The sequence below is a fragment of the Periplaneta americana genome, chromosome 14, assembly GCF_040183065.1.
Source record: "Periplaneta americana isolate PAMFEO1 chromosome 14, P.americana_PAMFEO1_priV1, whole genome shotgun sequence".
Lineage (NCBI taxonomy): Eukaryota > Metazoa > Arthropoda > Insecta > Blattodea > Blattidae > Periplaneta > Periplaneta americana.
This window is the reverse complement of record NC_091130.1, coordinates 52616038-52634129: the sequence shown is the minus strand read 5'-3', so window position 1 is coordinate 52634129 and position 18092 is coordinate 52616038. Positions and strand designations below refer to the sequence as shown.

The 18092-nt window shown below is 34.7% G+C and overlaps 1 protein-coding gene across 1 annotated transcript in view; it reads left to right on the top strand.

Moving 5' to 3' along the window:
• The first annotated feature begins 8024 nt into the window (after positions 1 to 8024).
• The window catches only part of Pdk1 (Phosphoinositide-dependent kinase 1), a 346111-nt gene continuing 336043 nt past the window's right edge, over positions 8025 to 18092 (top strand). Inside the window, exon 1 of the mRNA XM_069845253.1 lies at positions 8025 to 8173. Coding sequence (XP_069701354.1) covers positions 8150 to 8173 — 24 coding nt within the window. The 5' untranslated portion in view covers positions 8025 to 8149. The remainder of the gene's footprint in view (positions 8174 to 18092) is intronic.

Here is an 18092-nt window from a genome sequence, read left to right as displayed (position 1 = left end):
CTCTCTCGAACGCATAGTTTCTAAAAAAATATCAGCAATACCTATAATGACTGATGGGACATTTTTGTCTCACATAGAAATTAAATGCTATTGGTCGTTATACATTATTAGCAGTCATCAGTTTTGTTGATTACTCAAAGAAAGAACATGGTTGGTGAGTCATATGTAAAGAATATGACTGTAGCATAGCAAAGCTTGTTGTGTCGTGGTGCTGTGTTGAGAGGCAGTGGGGACGAATGGGTCATTTTGGCACATCGTGTGTGTCTTGTAACAGTCGGTTTAGAGTAAAAACCAAGCGTTTACAATGAGCTTCAGCAGAAGATGTTGCTGCCTTATAAGTTATAACAAAGAAGCAAATTCACTGTTGGCACAGAGGTTCAGGCTCCTGACGGGACAAAGTGGGAAGTATAATTTCAAAGGAAAAATTGTTCAGGGCCGGGTATCGATCCCGGGACCTCTAGTTGAACGTACCAGTGCTCTACCAACTGAGCTGCCCAGGAACTCCATCCGACATCGTCTCAATTTTTCCCCTTACATCCACACAACTAGCGTGAGCTGACGAGATGCCAGAGACCCACATCGAGTGCACACAATCTCTGTGTGACTTGAAAACTAGATTTACAAAGTGGGAAGTAGTCTCTACTAATGTCTAACAACTTGAAGGTACAGACTGCAGAATGTTTTTCGTGATAGTACTGGTCCTTCTCCATAAGCAAAGAGGCGTGTTATCAATGTACTTGTCTCAAGTGCTTAGAAGACCTCGATGCATTTCTGAATATTCTGTATGTAAGTAGTGCCACTGAATCCAAAGAAATAGAAGTGAATCTTTTCTGGTCATAAAAATGGGGTATTCCAAATTGCAATCGTTCTAAGAAATCATGAGGTTTTTGAGATTTGATTTGAAGTCAACTTCGTAACGATTGAAATAAGATACAGTCAACTCCGGATATAGTGAACCTCTGCAGACTTGAATATTTCGTTCACTATATCCGAAGTTCACTATATGCGAAGTGTCTCTGCCCTAACCTTAAAAGACAGAAATGAATGAAATTGTGAACAAGAAAATAAAATATTTAATTTTTGTGCAAAGGATTACACTGTATACTGTTACTCATAGTTGATTTACTTAAACTATTCTGTTGCCCGAAGTCCACTTGCAAAAGACCACATTCAACGTCACTCATAATATTCGCCTTTTCTTCCAAAGAAAACACTTTACGCTTGGACATTTTTAGACAGTACATTCACTGTTGGAACACTAGATCAGGTAGAAATGACAAACGCTGTTATGGTGTGACTGCGTACTCAGTCTTGGAATTTCCCAAGTCACTTAATGGAAACTGGTAGAGGGTTGATGGAGTTTGAAAGCCATCGAAATCTTACCTCTGTCCCCTATCTACCGACACCCTTGTAATAAAAGAAGGCTATTTCATTTTCCGTTGTTTCGATGCTATCCATCATAATTGAAATGTTTCTGAGAACAAAAGATAACCCTTTGACGGTGGAGGATTAGAAATAACAGTAGAGTAGTGTGCCTGAGAACAGAATGTTAACCCTTCGACAGTGTAGTGAGGCAAGGTCGTCACGCATTGCCTGGATTTACAGTACAGCTCATTGTCTAGGAATCACTAATTCTACCTTTGTCCTTTGACTAAAGGAGTACGAAAGTTAGAATGTTGTTCTCAACACATTATTAATGTACTTTTTAATGTTTGCAGGTCGGAACAAACGATTTAGGTTCACTATAGCCGAATGTTCACTATAGCTGAGTTCACTATATCCAGAGTTGACTGTATATAGGTACCGGTACTTGCAAGGACTGTACTCACATATATACTTGTGTGAAAAGTAATGTAATTTAGGCTAAGATGTGTCATTTTTATCATACTTTTCAGTACCGGTATGTGTTTACTTATCTATAGTAAGTTTCAACATATTATGTAAACCTTTGACTTGACTGTACTTGATTGAAGTAATCAAGAATTCATATTTCTTCAAGACGTATACCAAAATATGTGCCAATTACCTACATAAGATATTATGTACGAGGTTTACATGAAAAGTTACCTTTTATGTCATTTTACATGAAAAAATATCGAAACAGCAACTTTCTGAGATGACTGTACTTGATGTTTAAAATTCTAAAAATGTTATTTGATGATGTTTCAGACGGGACATTTATTTCCTGGTGGTCGTATTAGAGTGTGTGCAAATCAAATTTCAGAAACTAAAATAATAACATGTTAAAATACTACTTAACAATAATCACTTTCACATCCACTCACGACTTCACAGAACACTTGCGCCTTGCGTCGACTTTCACGCGGGCAAGCAGGCAAGTTTCAAACTAAACACGTTAAAACGGTATTTGTCAAACACAGAGGGGAGAGCCATTAATTCTTCCCATTGAAGGCTTTAAGGAACCAACCTGGACAAATACCAATGTCCCATCCCTACCTTCCCGTGGTGCAGCTGTTAGTAAGCATAATTTTACGATGAAAGAGTAATGGAACAGAGAAAAATTCTCTCCGGCGCTCGGATTTGAACCCGGATTTTCAGCTCTACGTGCTGATGCTTTATCCACTAAGCCACAGAGACAATTCTGTCCGACACCGGGGTGGTATCCGGTGTGGCTTAGTGGATAAAGCATCAGCACATAGAGCTGAAAACCCGGGTTCAAATCCAGGCACCGGAGAGAATTTTTCTCCGTTCCATTACTCTTTCATCGTATGATGATGCAGAACATCTGCATGGAAATATCATATGTACTTCGGTACATTAAAATAATATATAATTTTACGAGCTGAACTAAAGGGAGGGACTACTCATCAATTAGCACTGGTCCGCTTGATGAGTTAATGACCGAATTTGGTATAATTTTCCTCTATTCAATACCTAATTCCCTCTTTACCCTTTCCTATCCAGTCCTCTGACTGAATTCTTACTTTCTTCGACCCCAACGGTATTAGAGCATTCGAGGCCTAGGGGTTCATTTCATTTTCCTTCCTACCCTTTCTACTTTTCTGTTCCTAGTGCTGACCTGTTATGGCACTAAAATCGTCTTCCAGTGGCTTAAGGAGGGAAAGCTGGTGATCAACAAGATCTCCCAACTAGGTCTAGTAGACCCGTTGACCAACAGCAGGTGTGGTCCTCCAGACATTCTGGGGGTTGTGTGTGGATGAAGTAGCCACCAAAACGTTAATATATGGTGTTCACTTAAATCAGCTACAAATTGCAATTTAACCATTCCAATATGAAATGAGTACCATTAAGGTAAAATTATCCGGAGGTAAAATAGTCCCTCATTCGGATCTCCGGGTGGGGACTACTTTAACGGTACAGAATCAACTAAACATTTCACAATGGAATGCTGGTGGTATAATATCAGCTAAGAAGACTGAAGTAACCAAAATACTTTCAAATAATAATGTAGATATCTTCATTATTCAAGAAGCAAACCTTAATGCTGACCAATTAAAATATTTTGATTTTAAAGGTTTTAGTATGAAACTGTTACCCAAAGGTAGACAGATCAGTAGTGAATTCTCGCAGGTATATCAAAGAAATTAATTACAAATTTTCAAATCATAAAAGAAATGGATAATCAAGACATATTAGAACTAATAAGAATTGAAGTATGGAAGAATCAACAACATTTCAAAATCTACAGTGCCTATAACCCACCTAATAATCCCCTTGATCTAACTTCGTTTGATATACAACCTAAAACTGTCATAATTGGTGATTTTATTGCCCACTCCCAACTGTGGGACTACAACACTGTAAATCAACCTGGAAAAATGATCATGGACCTCCTACTGTCGGTGACTCAGGAGAAGACGAGAGCGGACTGAGGAGGGAGGGATGTGAACAGATAAGGTATGACAACACGTGGAATGTTTGTACTGCAGTAAGCGGAAACATTAGGTCTCCTTCTGTTCAACTTAGCTTTAATTTCCATATGCATTGTTACTCATGTTTCCTACACGAGTAATAACCTGGCTACTGGGATGCTTATCTGAGCGATGTTTATAATAATCAACAGCGATAGTCAAGAAGGTCACATTCTTTCCGCTCGTCTTCTCCTGAGTAATGGACAGTAAATAATACAACTGCAGAACTTGTCTATAGAAAAGAAGATCCCCCTACTTTCATACATTATTCTGAATCCATCACGAAACTAAGAAAAAAATAATAGAAGACCCGGATCTGGCCATAGAGTCATCATTGCTTCTATCCATCTCCACCAAGACCGAAGAAAAGAACCCTACAATAACAAAACAACATGGAACTTTAAGAAAGCGGATTGGAAACTATTTACAACAGAACTAGACGAACACCTCAAGCTCAATACCCCACTAATGAAAAATACAAACTCAGGCAGATTGAACAAATATTTCTGTGAATCTATTCTTAAAATTGCAAAAAAGCACATCCCACAAGGCAAACCAAAAAAATACACCCCATTCTGGACCGAAAACCTGAATTTATTGAAACAAAATAGAGATAAAGTAAGAACCAAAGCAGGACATAGCAAAACACCAGAAGATACTCAAGATTGGAGGAAGAATACTGCCATTCTTAAAAAAGCAATCATAACAGCAAAAAAGAACAGTTTTAATAAATTTATTGAAAATATTAATTATAGAACCGATAGTGCTAAAACATATAAATTTCTGAAGAATATTTACAATACACAGGAAAATACTAGCCAACCTATTATTCATAATAATAAAACACTAATAGATAGTAGAGATATAGCAAATGCATTTAATAAACATTACTCAAACTCTCACAGATTACATCCCAATATAAAAAAAAAAAACTGACAAATTTATCAAAAGAGAATTACATAAATATAATAAAAACAATATCACAAAACCTGAAATATTTCATCAAAATTTTACTTCCAAAGAATTAAGCATAGCTATATACAAAATGTAAAAACCAAGAAATTTCCTGGACCCAACAACACTTATTCAGAATTTTTTTAACATCTGGGGGAAAAAGCCAAGTCTGTACTTTTATCCATTTTCAATTTATCATGGAATACCTCAATTCCTGCAGCTTGGAAAAAAGCAATCATTGTACCAATTCACAAAAAAGGGAAACCTGTTCATGATGTTAATAGTTATCGACCAATAGCACTATTAAGCATGGTAGCAAAAACTATGGAGTCAATGATCTCCAACAGATTAACTTGGTATTTAGAATCCCAAAATCTTTTACCTCCAAGACAAGCCGGCTTTCGACAACTACACTCTACTAATGAACAAGTCATACGCCTCGGCCAAGAAATAAAAGACAGGTTTAACGAGAAAGAAGATACCTTGGCAATATTTATTGACTTTCAATTAGCATATGACTCTGTTTGGAGAAATTAATTATTACTAAAACTCCATAAATTAGGTATCTCCAGCAATGTGTTCAGATGGATATCAGAAATCCTTAGTCAAAAATTCATTGCTACTAAATTCAATAACTCACTTTCTAGTTACAGACAAACATATCGAGGTCTACCTCAGGGCGCTGTCCTCAACACAACTTTATTCAATATTTATATAAATGACTTACCCTCCCTATTAGAGGAATCAAACATGAAAACAGCACTATTTGCAGATGATATAGTTTTGTGGACTTTCTGATCTCACAGACATAGAGACAAAATTCAAAATTCTGCTCTTAAAGCTTTAAATCAACTACATGAATGGAATACATCAAATTTGATGACACTTAATTTAAGCAAAAGTAACTACCAAATATTTTCACTCGGTAAAAAAGAAAGAGAATTCAATATCCAATACAATGGCCAACACCTTCCTAGGACTTATGAATCCAAATATCTTGGAGTTATTTTCGATAGTAAGTTAACATGGAGCAACCATTTGAAATACATTTCTGAAAAAGCTCGTAAAAAATTCTCTCTTCTGAAAATACTAGCAGGAAAGAAATGGGGACGCTCTAGAAATACTTTGAACACTACATACAAAATGTTTATACAGCCAGTGCTGACGTACTGCAGAGAAATTTTAATTACTTCACCTTTCATAAACGAAATAGAACGTGTTCAAAACCAAGCTCTCAGGCTCATTACTGGTGGAATCAAAACAACTCCAATAGATTCTATGAGATTCTTCACTAATATTAACAGCCTCAAAATGACAATAGAAGAAAAAGTACTGATCCAATATGAAAAACTTATCAGATTACCAGAAAACAATTGACATTCATACAGTCCTCTCTGTAGATTAAAAACTCAAAAAAGTTTCATATCCATGGTTCAAGAATTAAAACAGAAAATCAACATCCCGAATTTAAAAGAAACTTTACAAATTAAGCCAAACCCTTTAACTCTATTAAATATAGAGTATAATCTAAATTTAACAGAAGAAATACTGAAATCAGAAGTAAACAATAAAATAATGAAACAATTGTCTTTAGAGACAATTGGTATTAGGTACCCTTCACAAAACTGGCTTCATTTATACACAGTCTAGTATATACAGTCGCGAAGCTCAATACATAGTAAATATGCAAACATTAGGTAGTTGCTCACCACTAGGATCGCTAATATCGCCTCATTAGAGGCAATGCAAAATAGAACCGTCACACTCTATTGTTTCTAGCACCCTCAAAACTCAAGCTTCGTGACTGTATATAGTAGACTGTGATTTATACATCGACGGATCCTTGATCTCCATGGAATAAGATACAGGTGCAGGTGTTACGTGCTGTCTCTTCTCACTTTATAGATCTCTTGGATATGGACAACAAGTTTTGATGGAGAAATCATTGCAATAAGTGAAAGTCTCAGGAATCTTCTACGCCACATCAATAAATTGAAGAATGCAGTTATATTGACAGACTCCAATGCAGCTATTCTATCAATAGTCTCTAGACACACACCTTCATCTCAAACAGCAGAAATAACTAAAATGCTCTCTCAATTAATAACACAATAAAAGAATTGTATTCCAATGGATATCATCCCATTGTGGAATCCTGGGAAACGAGAATGGGGATGCTTTAGCAAAGAAGGGCAGCACTGCTACTTACAGACCTGTTACTAAATCTACGTATTACTCTGTGAAAAGATTTATTAAATCTACATACTTAGACTTCAACAAACAAAATTTGATAACACAATCTCAAGGGAAAAAATGGAACTCTCTGCATCATAATCCATAGTTGATTCCCAATGTACCACGCAAATCGTCTGTAGCTGCATTTAGATTGGCAAAAGGCCATGACTGTTTGGCCAAGCATCTGCATAGAATTGGAATATATCAGTCCCCTAACTGTCCATTGTGCAACTCAAATCAAGAAATGGATTCAGAATACCTCAAAATCTGTGCTTCAGTGACTGACCATGACAATATCTTTGAAAAATATTGGAGTGCAAGAGGTCAAATGACTTTATTGTCAAACGTCTGGCATTAGAAAACAACAACAACAACATGTTATTCATAGCTCACGTAACTAGCAATTGTTGCATATAATCAAATATAATTAAGAAAATATAGGTGCAGAATATGAGACAAATGAAAATCAGATACTGTATATCAAAAGCATAAATTTAGATCGGGACAATTGTTTAACTACTGTACATTTTACTTTGTTGCGTAGAACATGACAGTATGTGTGCAACGCAACAAAGGGTGGGAGAGAGCGCCATAATATGATAGGAGTAAAAAGGGAGAAAGTGAAAAAACATGCTTACAAGATGCGATGGTTCCGTAAAATACTCTAAAAAAACTCTCTAAAATTTATCTTTCCCCTGAAAACTCCCCTAAAATTTTTATACCACCAAAACTCTCACAAGAATCCCCCCAAAATTACTTTTGAATTTTTGATCACTGCTGCACTCTATTGCCAGCTATTACTAATGACAAATACTACAACTTAGCTGACAACCTTTGGTATTTTCCAACGATCATTCCTAAATTAGTTCGTACGCTTTACGCTAGATAACACATTTCACTACGTTCCGCCAAAATTCATCTATATGCTATACATCTAGTTTATCATCTCTCGCCCAGATGGCACTCTAGGGTAATATGGCGTCTGCTTCAGCTGTATCGCAGCTGTGATTCTGTAAAGAGTGTGAAATTTGCAATTTGTAGTGATTTGAAGATTGTATTTTAACATAATGGCTGAAGCATCAGGAGAAGTGGTGAGTATGACTTAATTTAATACTTAATAAAGAAAGTATCAATTTGTTTATACCTGTAAAATTGTTATGAAACAGTCCCGGAAATAAAAAAAAATTTCGAGATTCATAATCTGCTCAATGTAGGACTGTGGCCTATTTGAGGTCAAGGATCTTGTAATTTGTGTATTTCGAACTTAACGGTATCGGTTATTCTCATAGCTGGCAAAAACATTCCATAAATTATATTTTTCGTCAATAAACTTTCATTATATTGTCAAATAGATCTTAAAGAATATTTGAACTTGTCATTCAATTACTGATTGTTGTTAATTCATTGTTGCTCATTGCAAAAATTTTTTTGAAACCATTTTTTTTTAAATTCTATGTAAATAATATCGAAAATAATTAGGATATATTATGTATCAATATTATGAACATCTTATGTTTGTTTGTAATTAGAAGTTTGTTAATGGGATACGTTGGTTACTAATAAATCGCTATTTGTTAAAAAGGTGGAAGTCACTTTTTTTTTTCACAATTCATTTTTTTATTGAAGTGTGTTTTCTTATCATAGACGAATATTTTTTTTATTAAAAGAGCTTTAAAAAACAGTATAAATGGTTAAAATGCAACATAACATTTTGTAATTTATGTTAAAAGGGCGGATGTCCTGGACAGCTTTTTATCTCTCCTGTAAAATTTGTATTTTTGGACTTCTACTCTTTTAACAAATAGTGATTCAAATTTCTATGTAGTAAATCCAATAAAAATTTAATTTCCGTACTTATTCAATAGAATGGCATGCTTATGGAATATCAACATTTCTGGTTTAGTGTTGTGTTTATGTATTGTTTTCACATGTTTTTAATTATTAGTCAGTTTTTCTATCTGTATTTTACTGAAATCCTAGCAATATTTAGAATAATTGGCCATGTCGATATTCAAAAAAATAAATAGAAGGTTGTCATATAGGAGTATTCTGAGTCCACTCTACAAAAATATGATCCATTTGTGAGGGATTGTAGAATAAATTAAGTTTGTGTTAGGAATTTCATTTCATTTAGTTCTGATATCATTTCATTAATCTGATGTATTGTGTTTTGAGCAAATGTACACAAAAAGAATATCATTCATTGACAAAATATTCAATGCCTCCCTAGTCCATTATAATTGTTATAACTAGCACATTCAAACTTTGATACAGGTATTCAAATGATGTTACATTATACATATTTTTAGTAAATATTGTCGCATTCATCAATATAAATATTTGTAATAATACAAAATTTATAAGCCAACAGGTATGAACTTATAGTTGGCTGCAAACAGATATGTAGCCTAGTTAAGCCTACTTGGTTCTCATGCAAACAGAAATTCTTGTAATAGAATTCATATAGGCTAGCTAGTTTACCTTCAAAAGTAAATTTATGGGAATAAACTAGTTTTCTGTGTCCATTAAACTTATTGCATGATAAATATACGAACACAGATAAGTTAGATATGGAATTTGCTATCTTATCAGGCTATACAATTTTTTATACAAGAATGATTAGTCAGGCCTACTAGAGTTTTATGCTATTTTCACAGTGTTTCTTTAAATCTAAAATAATAATGCAGGCCTAGTTAAGTGTACTTAACATTTAACTAATACTTACTTTCTAACTTAACCAGTGGGTTGAGGGTTAAAAGATGATTGGCTTTTTTATTCGAAAAATGTTTAAATTGTTTACATACTAAAATGTATTCACAAAAAACATATGATCATTTTTTAAGTATAATTGAATCTTACTCAAGAAGATCATTCATAGTTCTCTGCCCAAGGACAGATCTTTCACTGCAAACCAATCTTTCCTACTTTCTGCCTTCCTCTTAGTCTCTGCATACGATCCATATATCTTAATGTTGTCTATCATGTACTATCTTCTGCCCCGAACTCTTCTCCCGTTCACCATTCTTTCCAGTGCATCCTTCAGAAGGCAGTTTCTTCTCAGCCAGTGACACAACCAGTTTATTTTTCTCTTCCTGATCAGTTTTAGCATCATTCTTTCTTCACCCACTCTTTCCAACACAGCTTCATTTCTTATTCTATCTGTCTATTTCACACACTCCATTCTTCTCCATATCCACATTTCAAATGCTTCTATTCGCTTCGCTTCACTTCATCGTAATATCCATGTTTCTGCATCATACAATGCCACATTCCACACATAGCACTTCACTAGTATCTTCCTTAGTTATATTTCCAGAGGTCCGCAAAAGATGCTCCATTTTCTATTAAAGGCTTCCTTTGCCATTGCTACAGGGTAGGTGATAAAGGGCATCCTTGTCGTACTCCTCTTCCTATTTCACTTCCTTTAGACATTTCTTCTCCTATCCTGACTTTGATTCCTTGTTTCATATAAACATTACTGAAGGCCCTCTTCTCTTTTCAATCCATACCTATTTTCTTTAGGATCTCCATCAGTTTACTCTAATTCACTCTGTCAAACACCTTTTCTAGATCCACAAATACTACCATATACTTCTTTATTCTTCTCTAGGTATCTTTCTCCGATTGTTCGTAGTATAGCCCAATATTGCATCCCGCGTTCCTTTTCCTTTCCTGAAGCCAAACTGTTATTCTTCCAACTGTTCTTCCATCTTAGAATATAAACGCCGATTCAATATTCGCAGGAGAATCTTCGCCGAGTGCGATATCAGGCTGATAGTCCTGAACTCGTTACATTTCTTGGCATTATTTTTCTTCGATATTGGCAGCAACACTGTCTCCGTAAAATCTTCAGACCATTCGCCTTTCTCATATATATTTCGTTGCATAATTTTAGAATTTCCTTGTAGTCTTCACACAAGCGTTTCATTAATTCAATGGGGATTCCATTAATTCCTATTGCTTTCCCATTCTTCTTTTACGGTTGCTTCTTGTTCTACAGCTAAGTCATCTGAACGATTCTCTGTCTCATATAAATCTTCTACGTATTTCGTCCATCTGTTGAAGAAGATAATAGGCTATCATTCTGTTTTGTTTTTTATTGATGTTGCACGATTTTTAATACTTATGTATCTAATGTTAAGAAAGATATGTTATCTAAAATAATCAATCTTGTCGCTCATTTTCACATATTTTTTTATATTTCACAAACCTTTTTCCTGGTCATATCTTTCATGTAAGCTCATGTTTTTCGCTACCAGTCAATATTCATTACTGGAAATCTCTGTTATCTTTAAAACTGTTGTCTTATTTTTTAATAAAATGTTTGTTATTCCTGTTTTTTTTAGTCCAACTGTCATGTTTTATCTCTAATTGCAGCCTGCAAGAATCATTGCAAGTTCTCCATTTTGAATCTTGCGTACACCACTTTTAACACTTGAATATAATTAATTGATGAACTAGTGGACTTACTCGTGTTAAATATGAAATATCTGGAACAATATGAAATATACAAACACACTAAAACACACCCCGATCAAATCCTCAACACACAGATCAATTTCAGTATACACACACTATTCGACTCCACAATTTAACACCTTCCAACAATAAAACACACCCTCCTAACAGACAGAGAAGTTCGAGATGACGCCGCGATCTAGTAGGCTCTGATGATGGTGCGTGAAGCACTGAAACAGCTGTAAGCCGGACAGATATTTCATATTTAACACGAGTAAGTCCACTAGTTCATCAATTAATCATTGCAAGTTGCTTTCAGTCGTGTTCTTTCAATTTGCATTACAGTTAATGAGTACCATGCTTACGTGGTTAGCATGGCATGGATTCAACACTCAAGATATCACAGAACAAATACTCGTGTAACAGAACTTTGTAAGAATGATATAAATTTTCATGCTCTGGTCAAGAATTGAAGACTTCGGGGGTAAATAATGATAACCCACATAACAAATTGCATACATTTTAATTTTTACTGCAAACACAAGAGGATTTCCATGTTTTTCAAGCAGCATAATCGATTCATTTGTTAACATATTTACATAATTGTTTAACAAAATCTAAGATAATGTGAATTATAGGTTGTTAACAACCAGAAAACTGCCAGTCTCAATTTTGAGGGTTATCACTAGACATCAGATGTTTAGGAAAATGCCTATTTTATTTGAATGTTCATATTTAAAGGCTTTTAGTAAATGTGCTCGAATCATTAGAAATGAAGCATTCTGATGAAGTTTGATCTTGCCTTTTTTGCCGTTTAAGCCTTTTTTACTTTAATATGTACTTTTTTTTGCCCTTTTCTTGCATTTATATGTACCTTTTTTGCCTTTTTCTTTATATGACTACTCACTCAACTATACTGCATTTATTTCTGCGTTCGAAACTAAGGAAATTGCAGTTCTTATAGTAGTAGTCATAAATATGGGACACCCTGTTGCACTGCAGTGTTGTTTTGCTTACTCCGGAATCGACCTTTTCCCTACCCAGCACTGCTACCTGACTCCACCACTGACCTACCCCACTAATTCCTGGCTTAGTTGTCCCATGAGTGATACCTTATTGGTGTCACTTGAGGTTCAAACCTGTCTTCGTACAGTTGACTAAACAACAACAAACATCAGTTATTAGTCGAATGCATGAAGAGTTGGATTTCCACGCTGATAACCCAGTTTCGAATCCCGGTGATTCCGGCTATAATTTGTAATGAACAAACACTGTGCTGTAGGACTTCGCGGCTCTACCGATGTCTCATTATTGTTACATTAATCATCGTCACACTGATTTTGTCCAATAAACGTGACAGACGTTTGTGCGTTAATCTTGAAAAGTTGCTTGTTGTTTATTGTAACTGAAATTATGGACGTGAAGTTGTGGATGAATAAGTACAAGTGAAACAAGTCCATAGAACAGAGAAACTACTTTTTCAGTGTGCTTTGTTAAGTTACTTATGGTCTTATGGATGTTTACTTTATGAATTATAGATGATTCAGTATAACTTCAATGCCTTTTATTGCCCTTTTTTGTTATTTTTAGAGCCTTTTTAGGGGCCTAAAATACAAATTTTTAGTGCCTGAACTTTCGATGTCTAGTTATCACTATTTAGTCTACACCTGTGGAGTAACGGTCAGCGCGTCTGGCTGCGAAACCAGGTGGCCCGGGTTCGAATCCCGGTCGGGGCAAGTTACCTGGTTGAGGTTTTTTCCGTAGTTTTCCCTCAACCCAATACGAGCAAATGCTGGGTAACTTTCGGTGCTGGACCCCGGACTCATTTCACCGGCATTATCACCTTCATTTCATTCAGACGCTAAATAACCTAGATGTTGATACAGCGTCGTAAAATAATCCCAAAAAAATTATCACTATTTATCCCCGAGGTCTTTAATTGATTCGAGTCCGTTGCCTAGTAGTTATAAACTTCAAAATTTAGCTCGAAGTAAAGAAAAAGTTAAATAAGCGAACTAGCATTGGTTATTAAAAAAAAACAATTGAAAGTTCAACTTGTATTCATTAAACTACCTATACTTACCACTCGTCCGTCATTCGGAAGTTACAATCTAATAACAAACTGAAATTTTCAGTTAAAGCGCCCAGAGTTTTTTCTTTGAAGGGGCTATGAAAGCCTTTAAAGCAGGGGTTCTCAACCTTTTAAAGATTGTGAGCTAATACTAACTGAACAATCACCATGAAATGGAATAGGTTTAATAGGATTATATGAATACATAAATAAAATAAACTAATAAATCAATAAACAAAGAAATGAGAGGCGTTTGTTAGCGGCGATGTTGCCAGACTGCTGAAACTTTCAACTCAATTTTCTAATTAACCCTGCATTTAATCACAAAACGTAATATAGGTTTTCTATTCATTTAAGTGTACCCTGTCGTTCCTTTCATTCTGCAGGATTGTTTCACTTCCACTCTATAAATGCAGTACCACACATTGGGGGGGGGGGGGACAATGGATGTGGAAATACGAAAGAAACAGACCTACAGCTTGAGCCTTGAAGTTTATGGTGATATTTCTTTACATCCTCTTCCTCTTTTCCATTAGTAAATATTTGTGACAGATTCTTGGAACATCTGCGTCGTCTGTTGGTCTAATGCACCTGGTGTGTCCTTGCGGAAACTCCGGATAAAGTGTCTGACTGCGGAATTTTATATTTGATTCCATTTCCGGTTTCCTGTCCATTTAATTTTGTAAATATTTACAACTTTTAGCACGACTTCTATAGAATTTTCATCTAAGACTATTGTTTTCGGTTTCATGCTTGATATGGAGATATCCAACTGACAGTTTATTTTTTATGTGAGGTACACTGAGGAAATACCGTGCTCGATTCCTGTTGACGATAATATAGATTAGTACGTTTTATTTCTTCGTGCCGTTTCTTTCGTTGTCTTTTTTTGGTGGTCTAGTGACCACATCTGTTACTGGAACCGTAGTTGCCGACTTCAAATTATTATTGTGTTTTGATCGTGGTTGGTAAAATCTGCCGAAAGATTTGTACTCCATAAATTTTTCTCTGTGTTGATAGTTGATCACGTTTAGTACTGGAACCGAAGTTCGCGACTTCAGGTGAAAATGAGTTCTTTGACAGTAGTTCATGATAAAATCAACCAAAAGTCCTATTCTCCACAAGTTTTGCTCTGTCTTGCTCTATGATCACGTATAGTACTGGAACCGAAGTTCGCGACTTCAGCTGAAAATGAGTTCTTTGACAATCGTTAAACAATTGATTGTTGAAATCAGCCAGAAGTCTTCTACTCCACAAGTTTTGCTCTGTCTTGATATATGATCACGTTTAGTACTGGAACCGAAGTTCGCGACTTCAGATGAGTTCTTTGACAATCGTTAAACAGTAGGTTGGTGAATTTTTTTTTTTTTTTTAATTTATTGAGTATGCCCCAACGAGTATAACTCATATGTAGGGGCTATACAAGAACACATACATATGTTATACAGTGTAATTGAAACTACAGTTTGTGAAAACAAACAATAATACAATAATTTATTAAAGAAAGAAAGCAAAATAAGAACAAATAATAAGATGACATAAAGTTTTGGGCAGAAAGAAGAAAAAGTTTGAAACCATGAAATAGCCTAAATAAATCAACTGAGAATTAAAATAAATAATCTTCCCAAAAACATATTTTTAAACAATTCTTAAAACACCGGCAGTTTGGTAAAATTCTTTATTCTAAAGGAAGTTGGTTAAAAGTGGTTGTTAAAAAATGGTTAAGTCCTTTCGTTCCATAAGTTACGGAGCTATGGTGAGAAAAATATATCTTGTCCTGTTAAATAAGTATGTATATCTTTATTAAACTGAAATGTAATATTACTATGTATTGTTAATAACTTTGTACATGAAAATGGCAGCACCTAATTTGATAATTGATTCAACTGGTAGAACGAAAGAAAATTGATATAGATATTTAACTGGAGTCAAATAATGAAAACCCAGTAAATTTCTTAAAGCTCTATTTTGAATAATTTGTAAAGGTCTCAAAGCAGTTTTCTTATTATGTTCCCAAATAAATGACATATACATTAAACGAGAATGGATAAAAGGATGATATAGCCTACATTCAAGAGACAAGATATAGGCAAAGATCTTTTAAGCCTTTTCAGAATACCAGACATTGGAGCAATTTTCTCACAGATAGCCAAAATATGCTTATCCCATGTTAAATATTCATCAACAATCAAACTTAAAATTTAACTGGTGCAACTTTTTGTATTACAGAATCCTAAATCCTTTTATTCCACAAATATTGCTCTGTATTGATAAATAATTGATCACGTTTATTATTGGAATCTAAATTGGAAATTTCAGACGAAAATGAGATCTTTGACAATCATTAAACAATTTACATTCGTCACGTCGATTTGATCATGATTGGTGAAATAGGCCGAAAGGTTCGTACTCTCTAAAATTTGCTGTCTTGATAGTTGGTCACGTTTATTATTGAAATCGAATTTTGATACTTCGGAAGATTATGACAATCATTAAACAGTTGACATTCATGAAGTTTCCTTGATTATTGTTGGTGAGACTGGCCGAAAGTCTTATACTTCATAAATTTCGTTTTGTCTTGATAGTTCAGATAGATCTTCTACTTCTATCAATATTTGTGAAATACGATCAAGATATCTAGTTATACCGGTAATACAGACACGATCTGTTTTCATAAACCATATTTAGTTCACATTGTTATTATTAATATTTGCATTATTATTATTATTATTATTATTATTATTATTATTATTATTATTATTATTATTATTATTACTACTACTACTCCAGTGTTTCCTGTGTTCTGTTACAGATTTATATTTGCTATGCATTTCTATAGGTACTGATTGAATAGAAAAGAAGGCCTTAAGGTCTTAATTCTGCACAGTGAAAATAAATGAATTAAATAATGAACAAATAATTTAAATTGTAGGAAACATCAGCTTAGTATCAGTCTTTATCACTAAAATGCATTGTAAACAGTCTATAAGGTCTAGTTTTGAATCATGAATAGAACGCCAACTTCAGCACATACAAGATGTTGTGGCACGCGTCAAATATGACGTCACGTGAATATAGTCTATGAACAGCCTTCATTATTTCCGTGCGCCCTGGGACAAAATACGGTCCTAGTGATTAGAGCCCGGATGTTAGGCAAAATGCCTTTCTTAAACTGAGTGTATGTATGAAGGACCTATTAGAGATAAACACGTTTCCACACATTTGGGAACGATAGACCCAATTTTTATTTTGCCTTTTTTTTTTTTTTTGCTAATTTTAGCTCTCGTTGCCTATTTTAAGGTTAAATGCCATTTTGCGTTGTTATTGTATATTTTCCATACTTTTAATGCATTTAAAATAAACCGCACTTAAATTATATCAGAAAACAAAAAAGACCTGTTGTACAAATTAAAAATATATATTCATCTCACACAAATATTTGCTGAGAATCTTATTCTCCAGTAATACATATGTTTCCAAGAAGTCGTAAACTTTTCTCCACTACCGATTCCATCTTTTATGTCACTTAACAAAGATGTTTGAACAGTGAAACCTTCAGTGCTCAGATCACTTCGGGGTTTACCAGTGAAAGAAAGGGGATGAGGGAAGTATTAAAAGCAAGTCTCCAGGTCCCGTTACTGTTGTCACTTGCACGCACAAGTCACGCGTACTTTTAAGTCTCTAATCCCTTCTTACATCCCTCTTTTTGAGACAATACACAGTCGGTTTTTCCCGATCTCTGAAAGAAAGTAGAGACAGTCCTTTGCTCCAATCACTTCAGTAGAAGTAAAAAGATCTTTTTCCACCATGAAAAACGTTCTCTCTGACAGGCGGCTCACTATGACAGTTGACAACTTAAAAAAGCATCTTGTTGTGACATTTAACCAAGGAAAGTGAGTACTGTGTGGGAAAGTTTATTAAATATTTGTCTATTTTTTTGTCTGATTCCATGAATAATAAATGCCTATTTCACTGACTATTTTTACTATTTTCAGTGCCTATATGCCTGCCTATTTTAACCAAAATAAATGCCTAAACATCCAGGCTGTAGTCATTAGTGTTGTAAGAAGAAAATTCTTCCGCCTATTTCTGATATAGCTGTGTTTAAAGTTTTGGGGTTTTGCATCGTAACGTACACAGAATTTGCACTTGAGAAAATTCACACACTCTTTAAAAAACACACATTTAACCAGAATGAAATAACATATTTCTAATTATGATTGATGACTATTACTTTTCTTGAAATTGGATTGTCTGACTTGTTGTTGGCGCGTAATGTATGAAATTCTCACATACTTTCCAGATCCTCCCTACTACCCTCTTGGCACTCACATGGATAATAAACTCAACTGGGACTTGCAAATCACAGAAACCTGCAGAAAAGTACATTCTATTTTCCATGTGCTAAAAAGGATAAATGTTCATCTCCCCTCTTGCTTAAAAAAGTCCCTTGTGCAGACACTTGTATTTCCCTATTTTGA